Source organism: Lissotriton helveticus, chromosome 5_1 (genome assembly GCF_964261635.1).
Source record: "Lissotriton helveticus chromosome 5_1, aLisHel1.1, whole genome shotgun sequence".
NCBI lineage: Eukaryota > Metazoa > Chordata > Amphibia > Caudata > Salamandridae > Lissotriton > Lissotriton helveticus.
In genome coordinates, this window is record NC_136065.1 from 105,261,283 (window position 1) to 105,286,136 (window position 24,854).

Consider the following 24,854-nt stretch of genomic DNA (forward strand, 5'->3'; position numbering starts at 1 on the left):
CGGTGGCGCGCCAAAGGCAAGCCCGTCTGCGCCCGTCAGCGACCGTCCGCGACCGACCGGGGCCAGGGGCCTGTTACTATGCCCATTTACTAAACTACTCCTCCAAACAACTTCTGGCTTTCCAAGGCAATTGGCCTCTTAGTACCCGCACCCTTATCCACATTGAGAATCTCGGCATATTACAGCCAAACTCTATTATACCCTCCTCTCAGGTGCCTGGACGGCGTAAGCCCCCTCCGTGACCTGTCACCCCGGAAGCCCTCCCCCAGCCCCCCTCTACCTCCAGTCCCCCGCCTGTGGCAACATTTTTCTTCTCAACACCCGCTCAGCGGTTAAACACTTTTTCACTTTCTGGACACAGTTAAGCCTGACATCTTGTTTCTTACTGAAACGTGGTTTTCATCTGCCTCCCTGCCTGATGTCCTAGCGGCCCTTCCTGACCCGTATTATGTTCTACGAGCTGACCGCCCGGAGGGCAAGGCCGGAGGAGGAGTGGCCTTGATAGCCCGTTCCAATCTTCAGTTTCAACCTCTCTCTTTTCCTTCTATTGCTGCTGTTGATTTTCTGGTTGTCCGCTCGGTTTCCTTGACGGTTCCACTTACATGTGTGCTATGCTATCGACCTCCCCAACCCATGTCCCACTTTATCCCGGCAGTGCAGGAATTGCTGGCCACTCTGGTGGTCAACAATTCCTCCGTCCTGGTATTGGGTGATTTTAATTTTTTGCCTACTGACCCTTGTGAGGATCTTATGTCTAAAGACTTCACAGACTCACTCCGCAGCTTGAACCTTACCTCACTGATACACTCTCCCACCCATATACATGGCCACATCCTGGATCAGATCTGGTCAGTCAACCTATTCATCTCCTCCCCCATGGTCTCTCCTTGTACGTGGTCTGATCATTCTCTGATTTCTTTTTCCCTTGAACTGGGGGCTGATTCTAAGCCCCCCCTTCCCAAAAATGTTAGGGCGCGGAATTTGAATCATGTCGATTTAGCCACACTCTGCTCTTCCCTTGAAGCCTTATCGCCTGGCCGATCTTTCCCCTAATTCTCAGATTACTGCCATTAATAGCTGGCTCTCTGCAAATTGCGATCTAGTGGCCCCTTTGAAATTAATTAGAACACGCCGCCCCCACGAGGCCAACAGATGGTTTACCATCGAGCTTAAAGCTGAAAAACTCGAACTCGGGCAGGCTGAACTCCATTGGAGGCGCGGATATTGTCCTGCATTAAAAACACAATATATGACTCTCCTTCGGGATTATAAGAAAGCCATCCTTTTAGCAAAATCCGAATACTTCTCTTCTAAGATTCTTCTTGCGGCAAATAAACCCAAGGAAATCTTTACTATTGTCCACGAGCTAGCAATTTCCGATAGAGCTACCCCCAAGCCCGTTCCCTCACAATTTCTTTGCAATTCCCTCAATGAATATTTCATTGAGAAAATTGCAACCATCAAGCGTAATATTCCTTCGCCTCCTCCTTCTTTCTTTTGTCCCCAGCCGCCGCCTAAACCCTTCTTTTTAGACCAATTTCCCCTGATGTCCAAGGCAGTCTTCTTCACCCTGCTCAGGAGGGTCAAATTAGGGTCTCCATCTGACTGCTGCCCCGCTCACATTCGTAGAGAGATCTTCTTTGCTTGTCCTGAACCCCCTTTAACTCTCCTCAATAATTCCATTACTCAGGGAATTATCCCTGACTTGTTTTAATCGGCCAAAGTTATTCCTATTTTGATAAAACTAGGTGCCGATTTTACCTCTCTTTCCAACTTCTGCCCCATTTCCCTACTCCCGTTCCTGGGAAAGATTTTGGAGATCTGCTATAGATTGGAGAAGCACTCCTATTTTAAACCCAACTTCACTGTATTCAAATTTTTATTCTAGCGTGCTACAGAGGTGGCACGTTTGCCCACAACCGTGCCTGTATTTAAAGCACCTATCTCGAGAAAAGATTTCCCTCGACCTCTGATGGAAATGTTATTAAGAAACTGTATCATGATTTATGATTTATGATTAAATTTTTTGAAGTTTGAGAACTGTAATCTTGAATGGTTACAGCAACCTATAAAAATGATGTGTAGTAGTCTAATTTTAATTTAATTTAAATTCAAGTTTATGTGTTTCAAAAAAAGTGTTTGGTGAAAACAACCAAAATTGTGTGCATTAACTTAAGTAGAGTTGCGGTTTAAAATTGTCAGTGGTGTTCCAGCTTGGAACCACATTTAGCCATAGTGCACAGAGGTCGAGGGAAATCTTTTCTCGAGATAGGTGCTTTAAAAGATTTTGGAGAGCCACGTCACCACCTGCCTCAGCACCTTTATCGAGGAGAACCAACTTTTAGCCTCCCATCAGGCAGGCTTCCGTCCATCACACTCTACGGAGTCTGTTGTCTTCTCCGTTTTGGACGAACTTAGAAGTGCTGACACCAACTCTTCGCAGGCTCTGGTCCTCCTTGACCTGTCCGCCGCCTTCGACACGGTCGACCATTCCATTCTTCTCGATCGTGTCGGGGGCGCCGGCATTCGGGGGTCCGCTCTGGCCTGGCTCACCTCTTTCTTAGGGAACCGCACTCAGGCCGTACAGCTGGAGGGCGTTCTTGCCCCCACCTGCTCTGTCCCCTTCGGGGTCCCCCAGGGATCTTCTCTTTCCCCTCTTCTTTTCAATCTTTATATCTATCCTCTCATATCTGCTCTGCAAAAAATGAAGGTCACAGTATTTAATTATGCTGATGACCTCCAGCTCATTTTTAACCTCTCTTCTTCTCCCGATTCATTTTTCAATTTCCAATCTATCCTGACGTTTATCAGTGATTGGATGAACTGTAATCATTTAAAGCTAAACCCCGACAAGACAGAGTTGGTCCTCACCGGCGGCTCCCTCAGCCCCTGGACTTCTTCCTTCTGGCCCTCCTCCCTTACCCTCTGACTCTGTGAAAACCCTAGGTATCAAAGTCAGTAAGGATCTTACTATGCACCCCCAGATCAGCTCAGTGGTCTCATCCTGTTTTTTTGTCCCTCAGAATCATACGCAAAATTTCTCGTTTCTTTTCCTTTACAGCCCTGAAACGTATTCTTCTTGCCATGATCTTATCCCGCCTTGATTATGGCAATGGCCTGTACATAGGTATCCCTGCCTACGAACTTCGGTGACTGCAATTAATTCAAAACCAGGCAGCTCGCCTAATCCATAGACTTCCTAAGTCTCATCATGTTACACCCCTCCTAAAAACTCTCCACTGTCTACCCATCTTGGAGCGTTCTCTATTCAAGATGTGCTGCTTGATCTTCTTGGCTCTGGCTGGTACTGCTCCAGCCTTTATCAACTCTAAGATCAGAGCTTACGTCCCCAACAGAGTTCTGCGTTCCTCCACACAGTTTCTCCTAGGTGTTCCTCGCTTTAGGAGGAAAAGATTTGGAGGTATGAGGTTTTTCACCCTCGCTCCCTCCTTCTGGAATGCCCTCCCCTTCGCTATCAGGTCCATCCCTATCTATATGGATTTTCGCAAAGCTCTTAAAACTCACCTGTTTTCCCAACTATGCACATTGTAGTAGCCGTACCGCCCCCCTCTGTGCCGTCCGTCTACAGCGCCAAGAAACCGCATGGTGATAGAGCGCTTTACAAAACCCTTTACTTCAACTTCATCCTTTCTGGACACTCCCTGGACACTTCCTGGGTACAAGTGTATCCTGCCCTAGACTTGATCTAGGGAGCTGCGTTGCAGATAGGTGTTTAGAGGCCACCCCCCTTTTTACATCTCTCTGCGACGCAGTTCTGTGGCGCTTACTGTAGGTACCTAGTGGGCTAGTTGGACCCTAGGGACCCTTAGGATTCAAGGGGACTTAATCTCTCAACTTAGAACGGCCACAGGGCGCGTTTATACAGTGGTGAAGGAAGGGGACGGGCCTGAGGTGACATGTGCAAACACGCCCTGGGGCACGTTTTAAGTTGGGGAAATAATTCCCCTTCAATCCTGAGGGACCCTGGGGGCCAACTAGCCCACCAGGTGCTTCCAGTAAGCGCCACTGTGCTGCGTTGCAGAGAGGTGGTGCAGGCTGTGCTCCTTTTTACACTTCTCTACAATGGCGCTTACTGGACATACCTAGTGGGCTAATTTGCCCCTGTGGACCCTCAGGATTCAAGGGGACTTAATCTCTCAACTTAGAACGGCCACAGGGCGTGTTTACACAGTGGCGAAGGGAGGGGACGGGGCCTCAGGTGACGTGTGCAAACACGCCCTATGGCTCATTTTAAGTTGGGGAAATAATTCCCCTTCAATCCTGAGGGACCCTGGGGTCTACTAGCCCAATGAGGTGCTTTCAGTAAGTGCTACTGCGCTGCGTTGCAAAGAGGTGGTCCAGGTCGTTACACTTTTTACACCTCTCTTTAACGCAGCTCTGTGGCGCTTACTGGAGGTACCTAGTGGGCAAGTTGGACCCTAGGGACCCTCAGGATTCAAATGAACTTAATCTCCCAAGTTAAAATGGCCACAGGACGTGTTTACGCAGTGGTGGGGGGAGGGGACGGGGCCTGAGGTGACGTGTGCAAACACGCACTGTGGCGTGTTTTAAGTTGGGGAAATAATTCCCCTTCATTCCTGAGGGTTTTGGGGGTCTACTAGCCCATCAGGTGCTTCCAGTAAGTGCTACTGTGCTGCGTTGCAAAGAGGTGGTCTAGGCCGTGCCCCTTTTTACACCTCTCTGCAACGCAGCTATGTGGTGCTTACTGGAGGTACCTAGTGGGCTAGTTGGACCCTACGGACCCTCAGGATTCAAGGGGACTTAATCGTCCAATTTAAAACGGCCACAGGGCGCGTTTACACAGTGGTGAAGGGAGGGGACAGGGCCTGAGGTGACGTGTGCAAACACGCCCTGTGGCGCGTTTTAAGAGGTAGTTTTAATCCCCCTGTCCTATTATATACTAGGGGCTTACCGAGGAGGTCATGCTAATCACAGGGAGACCCCAACACATAGTGTTTCCTAGTATATGTAGGTGTTTTCACTGTATTCTAAGTGTCTTTTAAAATAGCACTGGCTCTAGGACTGGTTAGTCAGAGTCAGTTACCACCAGTCCCCGTCTGAAAAAGTTGAGGGTATAGGATGATTTTGCAACAAGTCTTCTTTCTGCTCTTCTGTTTGTTTTTTCTGCACATTTTCTTTCTTCCTGCACTTTTCTTCCTCTTTGTTGACACGTTATAGTTAGGAATTAGCATTTAAAAAACCTTACAAATTCACTGAGAAAACCATAGGTTTCAGGGGCGTTATAGTTAGCTGAACATTTCACTCATACAAAACCATTGAAATTCCCCTGTTATAGTTAGTTCAGCTAACTATGACTCGCACGCAATGCACTGCTGATGACGTCACATATTACATCACTCATGACTTAGTCAGTGACATCACTCATGACATCACTCATGACCTCTCAAATGACATCACTGATGACCTCATCCTTGTGATAGAGTGGCAGAACTCCTCTCACCCTAATATAACCTTTGATACACACATTCAAAAATATAAACTAACATTTTCAAAAAAATGGTAATACAAATCAAGATTCTTCACGAGATCGAGAAAGAGTGAACGCGTCTAAGAGAACGCCTGTCACATTACAGGCTTCTGGACTTATCAAGGTCCGATGGGCCAATTATGATGTACCGATGGATTGTGGTTCTCCTGTACTGCTCTGACTACATATATTTGTAACCACTTCTGAACTGAGAAAATCAAACCTGTGCTTCTACATGGGAAAATGTTTTTAGAAAAAACGTTTCAATAATTTACCGAACTATATTCTGGCAGTTAAAATCACAATTTCCGATACACTATTCGTTTTTGAGCCTTGAAAAGCCCTGTGGGCGAAACGCACGTCGGCTGCTGCTGTCAACATACATTTTATTTGAAATAAAGCACACAAGATCTGATTGAAAAGTGTGATTGAAGTACTTCTTTGAAGCTGAATTTCGGGAAATTGGACCAAAGACTTCTTTGGGATTCGTACTATGTTATGAAAAGACTTTTTCTGCCATATTTCAACCTGTGATACATGCCAAAACTGGATTATAGAAATAATGATTGGGTGTGCTCGGGTGTAGTGTATACAATATTGGGTCAGGATCCTTTAGATCCATAGACTGATTGACACCCTAGTGGGTGGGTGTAAAACACCTTTTTAGAGCACCTCTCACTAAGTGACATGCAAGAAAAGGATTTCTCTATGGACTTAGATAGTCAGTAGATGTGCAGATCAAATTGAGCAAACCCACTACTTGTGCCTAAGTCCTGCACACATGCTGTCTTCAACACATACAAACAGTGAGTCACTCATCCATGCATCTATGTGCTAAGTAATACCCCCACTGAACCATACAGACACTCATATTGATGCTCAAAAAAACAACTAATAACCCTTAACACCTTCAGCGCGGCGCAGATTCCTGCGCTGTGCTGAAGGTTCTAATCAGCCTACCGGCTCATGACCGAACGGTTCCGTCATGAGCACAGCTCAACCGACGCTCATGACGGAACCGTTCCGTCATGAGCATCGAAGGGGATATAGACCCTCATGAAGCTACTCACCATCCTCTTGCAGCCACTTATACACAAAGTGAGAGACTGATACATATATTTACATAATCAGTATTAAACTTTACTTGTTAACCCATGTATTCACTAAGATACACTTAATCAGTCAGTTATACAATCAATTTTACAAAAAAAACATCCATATAGACACTTATTTACCCATTTATACTTCCATCGACCTTGAGATATACATATATAAATAATATTTCATTTTCAGAAAGACACACATTCACTGGATGATGTCATCAGTGATGTCATGAGTGATGTCGCTGACATGTCATGAGTGATGTAATATGCAACATCATCAGCAGTGCATTGCGGTCGCGCAAGTTATAGTTAGCTGAACTAACTATAACGGGGGAATTTCAATGGTTTTGTATTAGTGAAACGTCCAGCTAACTATAACGCCCCTGAAACATATGGTTTTTTCAGTGAATTTTATATATATATCCAACATGTTGTTTTAGCGCAGCACCCTAGCCACTCACAATGGCAGGCCATGGTAGGGTTGCATGCCCCTATATCAAATCCAAATGTTTTCCTGGCGTATTCGAAAACACTCCAGGGCCAACATATATCCTTCAATGTTATTTTTTTAGGCAAAGTCACTCAACACGTTTTGGAGCGTCCGCTCCTTCATCACGAGTATTGTGAATCGCAAAACAATTTTTTTAAGTAAACAATGTTACCTTTTGATCATAAAAAGTGAACATTGTGGAGTCAATCAGAGAACTAATAAAGTTTGTTTCAACACTTAGATTACACCGTCCCCTTGGATATATGGGACATGTAGTCTTTGCTCAGAAATGAACAGCGATATGTGACGGCAATTCTAATTAACATATCGAAAGCCAGTTACGCTTTATGTGCAAATGCACAAAGTCTCCATATTCAACCACACATGAAATGTAATGTGAAAAGCATCATCTATGATTATATTTTTCAATCTATTGTAAGCTAAGAATTTCCACGATGTATGTTTTAAAGGGCACTTCTAAGTCTGTTTTCACTCTTTTATGATCAAAAGGTCACATGGTTTACTTTAAAAAATGTTTGTTTTGTGATTCACAATACTAGTGAGCAAGGAGTGGATGCTCCGAAACGGGTTCAGTGACTTTGCCTAATAAATCATGTCGTAGGATATATGTTGGCCCTGGAGTGTTTTCTTTTCGGATACTCTGGAAAACATTTGGATTTGATATATATATATTTAGATATATATATATATATAAAAAAAAAAATCACCGAAAAAACAGGTTTCAGGCTCGTTACAGTTAGGAATTAGCATTTAAAAAACCTTAGAACTTCACTGAAAAAGCCATACGTTTCAGGGCTGTTATAGTTAGCTGGACATTTCACTCGTACAAAACCATTGAAATTCCTCCGTTATAGTTAGTTCTGCTAATTATAACTGGCGGGCCCGCAATGCACTGCTGATAATGTCACATATTACATCATTAATGACATGGTCAGTGACATCACTGATAATCTCAAAGAGACTACCAGTCCCGTTATATTATTGACCTGCAAACATGAGCCCCCAAAGGGTTGAATAATGGGGTGGAACTAGCGGTTCACCTTGGCAATTAATCCATGGGCTAGCAGGAATTTCAGATGACAGAAATAAGGGCCGATACACGGCACAATAACAAGGCTGATTTTTTTGTAGCATTATAATGACAAAATGACATATTGTTTTTATTCTTTGTGATAAACTCTTTATGGGGTTTTCTAGTGCAAAAAAGGGAAGAAGGACCTTATCCAAATGGATTGTTCTCTGTATGAAAATGTGCTATGCTTTGACTAAGATAGAGCTCATGCTGCTATAGCTAAGGCAGTCCCTACAGTCTTAGCCAGGGCTGTTCCAGTGCTGGATATCCGACAGGCTGCTACTCGAGTGTCCTTCCACACCTTGATTCACAGGCTCGTAGAGGGGTTGTATAGAACTGGGCTTTTGTTACAGTTACAACCCCCCAACGCACACTTTTTGCCCCCTTTTTAGGTCTTGCATGCGCTGCATAGGAGGGCCTTTAGCCGTCGCTCTGGTAATTTTTAAGCACACACTCGTGCTTGTGACAGCATCCAGGGGCGCGCCACAAGCACAAGTGTAGTGCATGAAAATGAGCAGACTGCGAACGCACGCATGCATGCACCACTCCCGGGCTCACCTCCTGCTCCCCCTCTCTCTCACGAGCATTCCTTGTTTTGTCATCTTGCGGATGACTCATCTCCCCGATTTCCCAGATCTCCTGTGCCGTGCCAACACCATCTCATCCCTCCCACTTGCTCGCCCCCAAGAAGGAGAAAACCGATTTGTAAAAATGTTTATTCTGTGTTCGAAGTTCTGCTTATCACACTGCTTTATTTTTTTCTTTCTTCTAATCTTTTATCACTGCCTTTCTCTTTAATCATAATTTAAGTGTGACATTTTACAGTTCGAGATGAAAGAAATGTCACTTGGCTTAGTAAAGGCTTTGGTACAAATATTTGAACGTCCCAAAGGCATGGTCATTGTATGTTTTTGTAGATACGTGACCGCCATAAAAAATAATAAGCAATGTGTTTCAGCGTAGATGTCTTTTGTTTTAACCCCTTGCATGCTGGTGACGAACCCCAGCCGTCACGCTCCGCGGTGCTCGTGTGCGGATGACGGCTGGGGTTCATCACGGCCCGCCCTGTTCGTTTGTTTACCGCACAGCGGCGGAAACGGGCCAGCAGCGAAGGGGTTAAAAAGAAAATCCGGTTGCGAAAATAAATCACCTTTCGCCTGCTAGTTTCTTGTACAGCACTGCCATCTGCTGGCTATGCTTAGCAGTACTAGACATTTGAGTAGTGTCTATTTACCGGACATGTGACTTCTCATCTTGAGTGTTGTTGACAAAAATCCCAGCTATTTGTTGTGAGGATGTAATCGTACAAGAAAGAAGAGGGAAAACACAGAAAAGTTATTTTATATCTAATGCTTTAACAATAAATGTATTGCAGAAACGTAATAACATTGATACAATACTAAAATTATTAAATCACAAATACTTCCGATATGATGGTGCGAAGATAATTGTATGAAGAACGGTAGGACGAAATAACTTTATTGGGTTTCTGGCAACTTGGGTATGGTAATTTTTGGACCTTATAAGTATTAAGTTATGCAGCACAATATCCTTGGTGCAACAACATCAACTGTTGCATGGCTAAACACTTACAAGGTCTCAAAGGCGACAACTATTGGCTATGCCAATGCTTGTTGCTCCTAGATGCTACTTTTCAACTCTGACAGTGCACTGAGGCCTGATAACCAGACCTCAGTGCCAGTGCTCCTTCTCTAAATAAATTAAACTCAAATTGTGCTATATTTGGCTAAGGACTTTGGCACCCCTGTAAGTCCCTAGTAAATGGTACTCAAGGTACCTAAGGCAGGAGTATTAAAGCGGATCCTTAAGAGCTGCAGCACAGCTTATGCCACACTAAGGGACCCACATACATATTCCACCCAGACTGCCAGTGCAGGCTGCGTGAAATGGTGCAAACCATGAGTGAAAACACAACATGACACACCTCTGTGTGGCATGCCAAAGTCCACTGCATCTAATATATGTAAGTCACCCCAACGGTAGGCCTTTGAGCCCTAAGGCAGGGTGCATTATACTTTGTGTGGCGACATATCTGCATGAGCAGATCTGCTCCTGTGATGTCTAATTCTACTGCTATATATTGAAAGTGAGCAGGGTAGCCATCTTAAGGTATGTACTGGGCACTGGTCAAAACCAGTTCCCCAGCTACGTAATGGTTTCACTGAAATATATGGTGTTTTGTATCAAACATCTTGTCTTAATACGCCCACACTGATTGCTGTGTCTGATTTATTGATACTTGCACACAGAGGACACCTAAAGGTGCTCCCTGAAAACCTACCAGTTTCTACTGTGTTGGCTGACTAGTTTCCTGCCAGCCTGCCACCCAAGATATGTTTCTGACCTCCTAGCCTATTGCTCTCAGGAGATCACAAACAACGCCTATCTGGGAAGTGGTTGTCACACCCCCTCCCAAAGGATGACCTGCTGATTAGCCTTCCTAGGCCGGCAAGCTTAAAAGAAGTTGCCTTCTTTGAAATGCAAATCTGGCTCCCCTCAAAGGAGAGGAAGCCGACCCTCCCTTTGTCCAGAGGCTTTTGGAACCTGGATAGGCATGACAATTAGCTAGCCAGTTAGGCGTGCCCACCCCCAGGTTAGTATCACCACTAGGAGGCCTAACCTGATGTGGGTGTGACATTTCAGAAGTGACCCTCTTTGTGTTGGAACACTTAGAAACACTGGGACAGGGTTATGTCTACTTACCACGTGAAGTGGTCATTTAGGGGTTGTAGTGACCCCAGGGATATGTAGCCCTTTGGCTGCTGCCCCTCAATCCCCTTAACACCCGTAAATTGAGTATTTAGGGGAACCCCTGATACCAGATTTTCGTTGGACACAAAACGAGGAGTGATAGATGAAGACTGTTGACTGAGAACCGAGTAGTACGACTGACTTGGCCCCAACCCTGCCGGGGTGTCTGCTGCATCCGACCCTTGTAGAGCAACTGATTTGTCCTACCGTTGTGCAGACCTAAAAAAAAAACACAGGCCTGCCAGTGCGTAGCAAATTGCCAAAAAATCTCCCTTGGAATAGAGGAGATACTCCCCTCCAGCCGCGGGCACTAAAGAAGCAAGACCCTGTACACCAACCTGCTGCTTACGGAGTTTACCAATGCAGCAGCCGCCCAAGAAGAGGTAGCAGTGCTACTACAGGTCAGATCTGTCCTCCCTCCAAGTGTGGGGGCGCCAGGACCAATGGGAGACGCACAGTGCCAATCTCTGTTATACTAGACACCTTGCAGCAGCCAAGGCTTGTTGTGCCCAGACCTGACCACCAACCCCAAGGAAGACCAACCTGCACATCGAGAGACTTCATCGACAGTGAGACCCACTTTGTGAGTGGCCCAGTAGTCCTGTTTGCTCCTCCTGCAGAAAACAAAGACATGGAAGTGAGTCTGCGACCGTTGCCACTTGCCGCCTCAAAGCATATATGCACCTGTGCTCCAGAGCCCAATCCAAGGGAGGTGACGGTGCCAACGGGGTCCCCAGACCCAGTTGAGCGAAGCCCATGCTTGTGTCTGCCCAGACTGGGCTTCCAGCTGCTGCCTGCAGCTCCATTCTGCAGGCCCCCTCCAACCACAGGAGACTCCTTCACCAGAATCTGACTCCAAAAGATACCACTGAACCCAAGCCCCACAGCCAGAGGAAAAGTGGACCAAAGGTGTCCCGGCGTGCCTGAGGATCTCAAGGCTCCAGCCCCCCCTGTGGGTGCTCTCGAACTGGTGCCCAGGTCTCTGATTGCAGCCTCTTATTAACCGGACCTTTCTCCTATTGAAGTAAATGGGACACCCAACACCGTGACACACCTCTGCATCCGGCCGCCCAGAGCTCCCCGAGGTGACCTGTTGGTGTGACCTTGAACCTTGCCCCATACTCACCTCAAGTTTTAAAATGCAATGCATGTTTTTCCTCCGTAGGATAATATTGCCAGTCCAGAAAATGTGTCCATTTATGAAAACTGTAAGAATTCATAACTTAAAAAGTACTTACCTGATTCCGATGATCTTGGTATCTAAATTTATATAAAAGTATATCTTATTTTTATAAATTGGTGTTGGATGTCTTTATTGAGTGTGTCTCGTTTGCTGCCTTTGTATATGTGTATAATAAATGCTTAGCAATACTCTCTGATGTGGTTTACTGCTCACCCATACTACCACAAGAGACAGCATTTGGGGTTTCATTTGTGAATCTGTAATTCCTCTGGGGTTTGCTTGGACGTCTCTACACAGTGTACCTCTTTTTAGTCCACTATATAAAGACCCAGCTTTCTACGGGGGGCGTTTGCCTGCCTGGTCCTGTAGGATTTCCTGGTATCAAGTCCACTTCTCTGAACTTCAATGTTTCAGGAGGGCACTGCTTTAGCTGTGGAAGAGGTGTGGCGCAGCGGCGAGGGTGCCTGACTCCGGACCACAGGGTTCACGGTTCAATCCCCGGCTCCGGCGGCATGTTAGCCCAGCACCATGTGACTCAGGGCAATAGCTCGCTTAATCTTCCCGAGGGCCCCCATCGCCGGGACACCACTTTGGAGGTAGCTGTGAGCTTTACAAATACTGATATTTTAGCATTTGTTCAAAAGGCAAGGAATCTGCAGTTAGAAGAAAAGGAGAAGTTACTTACCTTCGGGCACTCCCTCTCTGGTGGATATTCAATCTAACTGCATTTTACTCATGATATTCCTCCCTATTCTTTGAAGTGCCTTTCTAGGTGTTAATAAGATTACAAGATGAAATCTGCACACTGTCCCGGTTCACAACCTGTTACTCCCTTTGTAATGGCGCAGAATGCTTTTTAGTAAACTAATATGAGCACGCAGGGGTGGCACCTGTATAACGCTCTGTGCCATCAGGGTGAGGTCTATGTGGAGTCTGATGATACCACCTATCCGCTCTTGAGAGCAATTCCTGGTAAAGGTTTCCCAGTCCAGTGAGCTACCTGGGGGAATTCAAAAGGTAAGGAATCTGTGGGTATATCGTGTATGTACCTGAATGAGGTTATCCAAGTTAAGTGACTTGTTCTTCAGCATAATTATTATATCACTTTTAATATTTTATTCTTCAGATATTTTCTGTCGCATTGGTTTTTTTCTTTTTTTAAAGCTTGGAGTTGCCTCAACTTACCCTGACATTTCCCCTTACAATATTCACTTACCCATCTCTGATCCCCTCTATTCCTTCTCCGTTGCCTCTTTTCCTTCTCCAATCCCCTTTTTTTGTTCGCCAATCCCCTCTTTTCCTTCTCCAGTATCATCTTCTCCTGTGCACTTCCCCTTCTTGTTTTTGTGCCACTTCAGCAACCTAGTTTCACTCGCTGCTCCAGCCTTGAGTGATCGCTCCCCTCGCTGCTCCTCACAGCGTGGTATTGTATTGCTGCATTGGAACCAAATAGAGTTATCTGCATAGCGCTTTGTAACCAAGTTGTATTAGAGTTATCTGCATAGCGCTTTTTAACCAAGCTGTATTATTTGCATAGCTCGAATTGTTTGTAAGCTTCGTTATTTCATAGCGCTATTATCCCACAGCGCTTAGATTGCTTGAATTGCATTGTTGTGTGTGATTTCCCCCGGCGCCCTGCTCTGACCTCCCCTCCATTTTGTTAGTGCTGTTGTTGTGTTCCCCTGAGCCCGCCACGCCTCCCAGCTGAGCCGCCCTCCCACAAGCACTAAAAAGCATTCCCCAAACCTCTCAGCGCTGTGATTCACTCGCTGCTCCAGCCTTGAGTGATCGCTCCCCTCGCTGCTCCTCACAGCGTGGTATTGTATTGCTGCATTGGAACCAAATAGAGTTATCTGCATAGCGCTTTGTAACCAAGTTATATTAGAGTTATCTGCATAGCGCTTTGTAACCAAGTTGTATTAGAGTTATCTGCATAGCGCTTTTTAACCAAGCTGTATTATTTGCATAGCTCGAATTGTTTGTAAGCTTCGTTATTTCATAGCGCTATTATCCCACAGCGCTTAGATTGCTTGAATTGCATTGTTGTGTGTGATTTCCCCCGGCGCCCTGCTCTGACCTCCCCTCCATTTTGTTAGTGCTGTTGTTGTGTTCCCCTGAGCCCGCCACGCCTCCCAGCTGAGCCGCCCTCGCCCCTCCCCCTCCACCATCCATATATGACAGTAGTTCCCGCGCGCAGCGTTCACGCGCAGCGACCGCGCCCAATCCGCGCCGAAGGTGCGCCAAAGGTAAGCCCGTCTACGCCCGTCCGCGCCTGGACCGCGCCCAGCGCCAGACCCCCTGCCCCTCGCGCTCCCCAGCCCCCCCGCACTACCTACGATGCCACCACCCTCCTAGCCCTTAACCCTGGTCGCGCCCCCAACTGCGTCCAAGCCGCTCCTGGACGCACCCATGGACCTTTCTCTTGCTACTCCTGCAAATTCAGCGGCACCAACAACATCTCCGCCACGACCACACCACAGATTCCAGACCCCAACCACCTAGAATGCATCCTTCTCAACACCCGCTCGGTCCACAGGCACGCCATTGACCTTTGGAACCTACTAGACACCATCTCTCCTGACGTCGCCTTCCTAACGGAAACATGGATGAACGCTTCCTCCGCCCCTGACATCGCCATCGCTATCCCTGATGACTATAAGATCACACGCAAGGACCGCACCGACCATACAGGAGGTGGAATCGCTATCGTCCATAAGAAATCAATCCGCATCTCAACCAGCTCTGACGCCAACCTCGCTAACTCCGAACACCTTCACTTCCAGATCCACATCGACCCCAAGACCACACTCAGAGGCACCCTCCTCTACAGACCACCAGGACCCCGCGCAAAATTCAGTGAAGACATCACGGACTTCATCACTCCACACGCGCTCCCCTCCAAAGACTACATCCTTCTGGGAGACCTCAACTTTCATCTTGAAAAGATCAACGACCACAACACCGCCACCCTCTTGGACAACCTCGCCAACCTCGGACTTAAACAACTGGTCACTTCCCCCACCCACATCGCAGGTCACACACTCGACCCCATCTTCACCTCCAGCAACCATGTCTCCTTCAGCCACACTACGGATCTCCTCTGGACTGACCACAGCTGCGTTCACTTCACCTACAACAAGCCGAAACCCATCATCCACCTCCAACCAACTCTACAAAGAAACTGGAACAAAATCACCACGGAGCAGATCTCCACATCACTCCTTCAAACCTCCCCAACCCTATCTTCTAACGCCAACGAAGCCGCCTCCAACCTCACCCTTTGGTTATCCAACACCGCCGACACCTTAGCACCACTGAAAAAACGTCAACACAAACTTGGCAACAAGAAGGCCTCATGGTTCAACGATGATCTCAAGAAGTCCAAGAAACTGTGCCGCTCCCTTGAAAAGGCCTGGAAAAAAGACCCATCCACCAGCAACAAGGACGCCTTCAAAAGCGCCATCCGTACTCACCACCAACTGATCCGAAAAGCCAAGAAAACAGCATTCAAGGATCGACTTGACAACAACGCCCACAACAGCAAGGAACTTTTCAACATCGTCAAGGAATTTTCCAACCCCTCGGCCAACTCCAACGACATCACCCCCTCTCAAGCCCTCTGCGATTCCCTAGCCTCTTTTTTCCACAACAAGATTGCTGACATCCACAACAGCTTTGACAACCAACCCGGAAACCAACCCACCCTACCATCAGCTGACCATCTTCCCCCCGTTAACACCCTTAACGCCTGGAACCCAATCTCCACTGAGGACACCATCCGCCTGATGAATTCCATCCACTCTGGATCCCCCACAGACCCATGCCCTCACCACATCTTCAACAAAGCAGACTCCGTCATAGCTCCGCACCTCCGAGACGTCATCAACTGCTCCTTCAACTCCGCTACCTTCCCAGAAGACTGGAAACACGCTGAACTCACCGCCCTTCTGAAAAAACCAACAGCAGACCCCACCGAACTCAAAAACTACCGCCCCATCTCGCTTCTTCCATTCCCGGCCAAAGTCATCGAGAAAGCCGTCAACAACCAGCTCGCCGCCTTCCTCGAAGCCAACAAATCACTCGACCCCTCACAATCTGGCTTCCGAGCCAAACACAGCACTGAGACCGCCCTCATCGCAGCAACAGACGACATTCGAACACTACTGGACAATGGAGACACAGTCGCCCTCATCCTCCTCGACCTCTCTGCAGCCTTCGACACAGTCTGCCACAGCACCCTTCTACAACGCCTCAGAAACATCGGAATCCAAGGAAAGGCACTGGAATGGATCACCTCGTTCCTCACCGGAAGAACCCAGAGAGTCCGCCTCCCACCATTCAAGTCCGAGGCCTCTGAAATCATCTGCGGCGTACCACAAGGATCCTCACTCAGTCCCACCCTCTTCAACGTATACATGAGCCCCCTCGCGGCCATTGCCCGCCAACACAACCTCAACATCATCTCTTACGCGGATGACACTCAATTGATCCTATCTCTCACCAAGGACCCCAGCACCGCCAAAACTAACCTACACGAAGGAATGAAAGAAGTCGCCGAATGGATGAAACAAAGCCGTCTGAAACTGAACTCAGACAAAACAGAAGTCCTCATCTTAGGTAAATCCCCCTCTGCATGGGACGACTCCTGGTGGCCGGAAGCCCTCGGAAATGCACCCATCCCGACAGACCACGCACGGAACCTTGGCGTCATCCTGGATTCTTCACTCTCAATGAACAGACAAGTCAGCGCCGTATCCTCCTCCTGCTTTAACATTCTTCGCATGCTCAGAAAAACATTTCGCTGGATCCCCACCGAAACAAGGAAAACAGTCACCCACGCTCTAGTCACGAGCCGACTGGACTACGGAAACACCCTCTACGCAGGTACCACCGCTAAACTCCAGAAGAAACTACAACGAATCCAAAACGCCTCAGCCAGGCTCATATTAGACATCCCACGCAACGAACACATCTCTGGCCACCTTAAAGACCTCCACTGGCTACCCGTTAATAAGCGGATTACTTTCCGACTACTTACCCACGCACACAAATCACTCTACGACATCGGACCAGATTGCCTCAACTCCCGACTGTCCTTCTACACCCCCTCCCGCCAACTTCGCTCCTCCAGCCAAGCCCTCGCCACTGTACCTCGCATCAACAAGACCACCATGGGAGGCAGATCCTTCTCATACCTGGCTGCCAAAACATGGAACTCACTCCCCGCTTACCTTCGCCTCAACCGGAATCACCTAGCCTTCAGAAAGCAGCTTAAAACGTGGATATTTGACAAATAATCCTCCTCCCCTTCCTAAGCGCCTTGAAACCCTCTGGGTATGTAGTGCGCTATATAAATGTTATGACTTGACTTGACTTGACTAGTTTGTATCCTCATGCGTAGCTGCTGTTGACATTAAAAGTATTACCCATCTTTCCCCCACACTACTTGATTTGTCAAGTGGCAATTTCTTTTTATATTTTGTCTGTCAAATAATATCTGTTTTAGTACAAACAAAACAAAAAAAAAGGGAAATATGTTTGACCTCTAGCAAACCGTGGTATTATGAGAAGGTCCTCTCTCTTAATCCCCAAATTCAGACAAAAAATGAGGTGATGCCTAAGACACCATTAAGTTATAAAAACGAGCATAAAAAAACAGAACTAGCAATCTCGCACAGAGTCAAACCTTTCAGGATTTTACTTTTATAACAGAAACAATATAGTAGCATTCAGAGAGTGCCTTTGACCTGGAAAGACGTTTTCTTGTCTTTTGACAATGTGGCTGATATATTTTAGAGCCGTCTCTGTTTTATCACAAGGGCCCACTTCCACTGCAGTGGACTAGACTTCTCTGACTTCATTCGGACTAGTCTAATAATCCTCCTCCTCTCCAAAAGAGCCTTCTCAGTATGATTATATGTAGCAAAAATCTATAAATAAACATTTTATAATAGATCATCAGTGTTCTCAAACTAAGGTAACAGACTCTATTTCATTGACTGCTGCTGCCTTGACTTTTCTCTATTCTATAAGGGCGTGTAGGGACGCATGCTGAAATGGGAGTGCAGCCATGTATTTTATGTTCTCAGTAGCATGTCTGAAGAGGTAGATGTTACCTGTAGGACTATTAAGGCATTTTAGGAGAGACTCACGCGACGACTTATTCCCACTCCTTACCATACTATTTTGTGCTTCGTAATTTGCAGCTCACTTGATGTTTTCTAATTGTTTATCTAACTTGTGCTGTTTTTTTCAAGGTTTTTTTTCTATAAACATCTGGGGAAGGTGGAGGTGATGGTTGGTTTAAATAAATTAAGCCAGTTGAAAAGCAAATAATAATGTAAACTTGTTTGTTTGCAGTATTTAGCAGTTTGAAAATGGGACTACTCTTTCATTAATCCAAGAAATATAAAGTGCCTACCTAGATTGGTGTGGACTGCAAATCTTACGTAGAAGTGTCAGAAGACAAAACTAATCTTGCACCGGTAGCGCTGCATGGTTGCTTTTATTTTCTCTGTGCAGCAGACTTTACGTAATTATAAACAATGTATAATTTGGATTAGTTGGACACATTTAACTATTTGGTTTTGATGCAGGTCATGAAGCTGTCCTACTGCAAGTGAAACAGCTACAATCTGAACTAGAGGCTTGCAAAGACAAGGCTGCACAGGGAGCAGAATCATCAGAGAAGCAGCTTGGTGCGATGAGAGCACAGCTTCTAGACCAGCAGGAACTTCTAAGGGCCAGTAAAGACAACGTAAGCCTACTACTGGGTTTGATTTTAGCAACAAAACATTCGAGCATAGATACACACAATACACTTACTGTGGGGAGTCCGTTATACTAATTGGTGTATTTTTGTAAAAAAAAAAAATGTTTCGAAATTCAAAGAGCTGTAAAATCATTTGGCTGGGAAATAAGTGCTTTGACTTTTTTTTACATTTATTCTTTAACTTTTACTTTATTCTGTGGCCTAACTTGCAGGTCATCAATAGCCAACATTAACAGTCAGTAACAGACACAGTATAATTACAGTGCAAGCTGTGCACAAAGATTATTTTTTTTAAACCCTTCCGTCCACTTGACTCTGCCAAGTTTCACATGGATCACAAACCTACAATACTTCAAAGTGTGGAATTTCAAAACATACCCCTGCTATATATTCTTGACCAATTTTAAAGTCACAGTATGCAACAATCTTGTGGGCCAAAACAAGGCAGGACTGGCTGAAGTTATGACACAGGGCTACTTGCCAGTTAACCATCGATGACCTTGATGCAGAAAGAGCTGTTAAAGAGATTTGTAAAGGAAACTCTATTTACCTCAGCCAAAGAAACAAGTCCTAAAATGTCTTCCGTTTGAAAAAGGGGAAGAGTAACACTGACAGATTTACATTCCATATACATGTTTAGCCTCTGCACATTTAGTATAAAATACAGACTGTAGTATTCCATGAGCATATTTCTGTTGTAGCTAGTTTTTAAACCATATGTTCGAGGCATGTGGGCTGCTGAATTTATATCTATGCATAGATCGCCGCCTAGTGTTGGGTCCGGATGATTGCACATTGTTGTCCTGGAAGAGTCTTCGAAGTATCACGAGATAGGTGGCTCCTCCTCTGGACTACAGTGCGCATGGGCATCCCCTCCATGCTCAGATTGTTTTCCGCCATTGGGTTCGGATGTACTTCTTAACTCGCGTTCGGAATATATATTAGTTACTCTTTTTCGAGGCCAAAAGGCCTTCGGGCGTCGGTATTGTCTTTCGTTCGGTGCCTTATACCTCTTTCCAGTTCTTTGAATTACACTTCGGAAGACTATAGCCTTTCCACACCAAAGGCCCCTCGACGATGGAACGGAGCCAGTTCAAGCGCTGCCCCGTTTGCAACTCGAAATATCCCCACATCGACGTGCACCCGGTGTGCAACAAATGTCTCTCACCGGACCACGACGAGGCCAGCTGCATGGCCTGTTCCAAATTCAGATCGAAGAAAACTCTCCGTCTTCGACGCGCTGCACGACAGTCAGCGCGAGAATCGGCACCAGACCCAGAAAACATCTTCGGAGGTGACGACGAGGAGAATGTACAAGAAGAGGATCCCGAACACTCGGATCCTGCGTCGGAGCCAGACTCCACCTACAACGAGGACGAGGAACAACTCTACGTCCATGATGAAGACATCGTCGAGGTAGGAGACGACGTACAACCTATCGGAGCCGTCGACGACGACTCAGGCGAGGAGCTAGGCCCAACCGCAGTAGCGGGGCCCCATACAGACTCAAACCGAAACAAAAAGACACAAAATCGAAACCGAAACTGGTAAAACCAACCATCGGCTCGACGACTTCGGAACCTACCAAGTCGAAACGTGTGCTCGACCCCTCAGGGTCAAAAGGGGGCGTCAAACCGAAGATCGAATCGACTACGCCTGTGTCGACAGTTCAACACGTCACGCACAAGTCGACGTCCGGCTCCAAAGATGGCGACTCTTCCAAAGGACTCGAGTCCCAAAAGACCATCGATCCGAAGATCAGGAAGCCGCTGTTGGTCAAAGCCTTCGACCCGAAGCCTAAACTCGGACCGAAAGACCAGACGGCGTCGAAGCACAAGAGCGTTCCTGCTGCGCAACAACGTTTGACGCAAGGCCTCAAAAACACTGAACTGTCGAAGTTGGTCGGATCAAAGACAACGCCTCAGTCGAAGCAAGTCAGTCCGTCACCGATGCTTCCGGCGCCGATAAAATACGGGCTGCCCCCGACAGCACCGCCTAAAACTGTTCAACACCCACAGGCTACCGAGTCTTCCAAGTCCTCATCAGTAGCCGCAACCACTCAGCCTCGGACGGAGGACGTTATATTCCAGCCACCGTCCCACGACAACCAGTCGAAACTATACATCGACTCCGAATCAGGTCGACTCACCGTTTATAAGCGTAAAATCATGCCTGAAACGCCTATGGAACATTATAGGATACCGCTAAAGAAAAAGAGAGACTCTACCACCTCTCCTATTCTTTTTGAACCCATTCAAACATATGGTCAGGACTATACCTACTCTCCCTCACATGTCACTGAGGATGTGGAAGAGGGGGACAATGAGGACCAGTTTAACTATCCCATTGATACAGATCAAGATGAGTCCCAACCATGGGCTGACACTGTGGACCCTGATGAACCACACATCACCCCTGACACTCATTTATATGCTATAAAGCCTTCACCTACTGAAGATACTGCTGCGTTTAACGCACTCATTGAGAGAGCGGCACATAACCATGATGTCGACATGCATGCCGACCCCGTGGAGGAAGACTTCCTTTTTGATACATTCTCAACATCAGAAAGGTCTATAAAAACTCTGCCTATTCTCAAAGGTGTGCTCAAACATGCAAGTGACATTTTTAAAGAGCCCACTAAAGTTAGGTTGGTCAACCCAAGAATTGAGAGGAAGTACCGGCATGCGCCCGTGGACCCTACCTACATCAAGGGCCAACTCCCACTGGACTCCTTAGTGGTGGCTAATGCTGGCAAACGAGCGAACTCTCAAACAACGGGTGATGCTCCTCCTCCAGACAAAGAATCCATGATCTTGGAAGCCTCTGGGAAACGTGTGGCGGCTCAAGCTGCTAATATTTGGAGGATCTCCAATACACAAGCCCTGTTAGCAAGATATGACAGGGCACACTATGACACGTTAGAGCAGCTAATGCAACACCTGCCAGATACTTATAAGGAGGGAGCAGAAATGCTTATACAAAAGGGAAGTTAATCTCCAACGCGTCCATTAAGTGTGCGTTGGATGCAGCTGACACAGCAGCTAGGGCCATAAACACTAGCGTTATGCTTAGGAGGCATGCCTGACTCCACATCTCTGGATTTAAGTCACAAATCCAGACTACCCTACTCAATCAGCCAGTTAACCCTGACTTCCTGTTTGGTCCAGAGGTAGACACCACTCTGGAAAAGATCAAAAAGGACACTGAAAGTCCGAAATCCATGGGAGCTCTGCAGTCTCAACAGTTCAGGGGCGGTTCCTTTCATCGCTCCGGTAACAGGGGAGCTTCCAGAGGACAAGCGTCGCAACAAGCCCAATACAGTAAGGGAGGCACACAAACCACCTACAACAAGAACAATAGGGGTGGATACCGTGGGAACAGCACCAAGGGCAGAGGACGTGGAAATAAAAATGCCAGATCCTCCGCCACTAACAAACAGTGACGTCTTGTCACTGCCCCCCGACCATACAACACCGGTCGGGGGAAGACTCCAGCAGGTCCTGCCAGTCTGGGAAAGCATTACCACGGACAGGTGGGTGAGACAACTTATACAACACGGTTATTGTCTAGAACTAACCTCCACTCCCCCCAACATACCCCCAAGGCACCTTCCTATGTCCGCCGAGCACATGCACTTATTGCAGCAAGAAGTCATATCCATGCTGCAAAAAGGGGCCATAGAACTCGTGCCTTTAGAACAACAGGGTACAGGGGTGTATTCACTGTACTTCTTAATCCCAAAGAAAGATGGGTCTCTCAGGCCCATTTTAGACCTCAGACCTCTAAACCAATACATCCTATCAGAACACTTTCACATGCTCACTTTACAGCAAGTTCTGCCGTTGCTCAGTCAGGGAGATTTTCTAGCAACCCTAGGTCTGAAGGATGCCTATTTCCACATGCCCATTCACCCCAGTCACAGGAAATATCTCAGGTTCACCATCAACAACCAGCATTACCAGTTCAAGGTCCTGCCTTTCGGGGTCACTACAGCCCCCAGAGTGTTTACAAAGTGCTTGGCGACAGTGGCCGCGCATCTTCGGAGGCAACACATCCATGTCTATCCGTATCTAGACGACTGGCTTGTACAGGCAAAGTCAGCCCAGCAGTGTGCCAGCCACATGTCCCGCACAATTCACCTCCTACACAGTCTGGGATTTTCGCTAAATTACCAGAAGTCCCATCTTCACCCCGCACATGTACAGCAGTACCTAGGCGCAGAAATAAACACTCTCGCTGCCACAGCGCAACCAAACTCAGCGAGAGTCAACAGCATGCAAGTGGTGATTCAAAAATTCAGGCCACAATACTCACTCCCAGCGCAGGTGTTCATGCAACTAATGGGCATGATCCTGCATCTTTATAGTCCCTCACGCGAGGCTACATATGCGTCCGCTTCAGGAATGCTTGGCACGCCAGTGGAACCAGGCTCAAGGACAGCTAAAAGACCTAGTGTTGGTGACGGTCGTGCATACAACTCTCTGCATTGGTGGAACACACAAAACCTTTGCAGGGGGCGACGGTTCCAAGAGCCGGTACCACAGGTAGTGCTAACAGCGGACGCATCTCTCCAGGGCTGGGGAGCTCATGTCCTCCATTATACTGTGCAGGGACTGTGGACTCCACAGCAGCAAAGGCTGCACATCAACCTACTGGAGCTGATGGCAATCTTCATGGCAATGAAGGCATTCAAGTTACATCTCTGCAACAAAGTCGTGCTGATCCCGATGGACAACATGACTGCGATGTATTACATTCAGAAGCAGGGAGGGACACACTCTCCACAATTGTCACACCTAGCACAGTGCATGTGGAAGTGGGCCATTCAAAGAAACATCTTCTTCATGGCGGAACACCTCCCGGGCAGGGACAACCAGATGGCGGACCTGCTCAGCAGACACAGCCATCAGATGCACGAGTGGGAGATACATCCCTCAGTGCTACAACCATATTTCCAGCAGTGGGGTCATCCAGAGATAGACCTATTCGCCACACAAGAAAACGCAATATGCCGCACCTTCGACGCCAGGTTCCCACACCCGCAGTCTCAGGGCAATGCGATATGGATGAAGTGGTTGAACAGATTTGCGTACGCTTTTCCTCCAGCACCACTCATACCGCTGGTAGCACGCAAACTGAGGCAGCACTCCATGACACTCATCCTGGTTGCTCCAACGTGGGCGAGGCAAGCATGGTACACCACGTTCCTGGAACTTTCAGTGGTGTCCCACCAGCGCCTAAAACTCACACCCAGTCTCCTGACTCAGAGCCATGTAGACATTCAGCACCCAGATCCGCAGCAGTTGAGCCTTGCAATATGGCTCCTGAGGTCATAGAGTTTGGCTACCTAAACCAGCCTCCTGACTGTATGAACATCATCAAAGAGGCTAGACGACCTACCACCAGGGCCTGCTATGCGGCGAAATAGAAGCGTTTTGTTATCTATTGCTCCAGTACTAACATAAATCCACTTGATGCTTCCAAGCAAAACATCATATGTTATTTGCTGCACCTATACAGGTGTAATCTAGCGTATAGTTCCATCAGGATACATTTAACTGCAATGGCGGCTTATCTTCAAAATAGACAGCACCTATCCCTTTTCAGAGTGCCAGCTATTAAAGCTTTTATGGAGGGACTGAAAAGGGTCATTCCTCCACGACACCCGCCTTCGCCTGTCTGGAACCTCAACATAGTCCTCACCAGGCTCATGGGCCCACCATTTGAACCTCTTCACTCTTGTGAGATACAATTTCTCACATGGAAAGTGGCTTTTCTGGTGGTAATTACGTCGCTACGACGAGTTAGCGAGCTGCAAGCCCTCACTATTCAGGAGCCTTTCATTCAAATTCATGCTAATAGGGTTGCGCTGCGCACCAACCCTAAATTTATGCCCAAGGTAGTGTCACAGTTCCACATTAACCAAACT

The 24,854-nt window shown here is 47.0% G+C and overlaps 1 protein-coding gene across 5 annotated transcripts in view; it reads left to right on the top strand.

Annotated features, from left to right (window-relative positions):
- The window catches only part of GOLGA1 (golgin A1), a 413,603-nt gene that overhangs the window by 290,588 nt on the left and 98,161 nt on the right, over positions 1 to 24,854 (top strand). For all 5 annotated transcript variants that reach the window (XM_078641823.1, XM_078641827.1, XM_078641825.1 and 2 more), the window contains one exon: positions 18,747 to 18,907. In XM_078641823.1, coding sequence (XP_078497949.1) covers positions 18,747 to 18,907 — 161 coding nt within the window. The remainder of the gene's footprint in view (positions 1 to 18,746; positions 18,908 to 24,854) is intronic.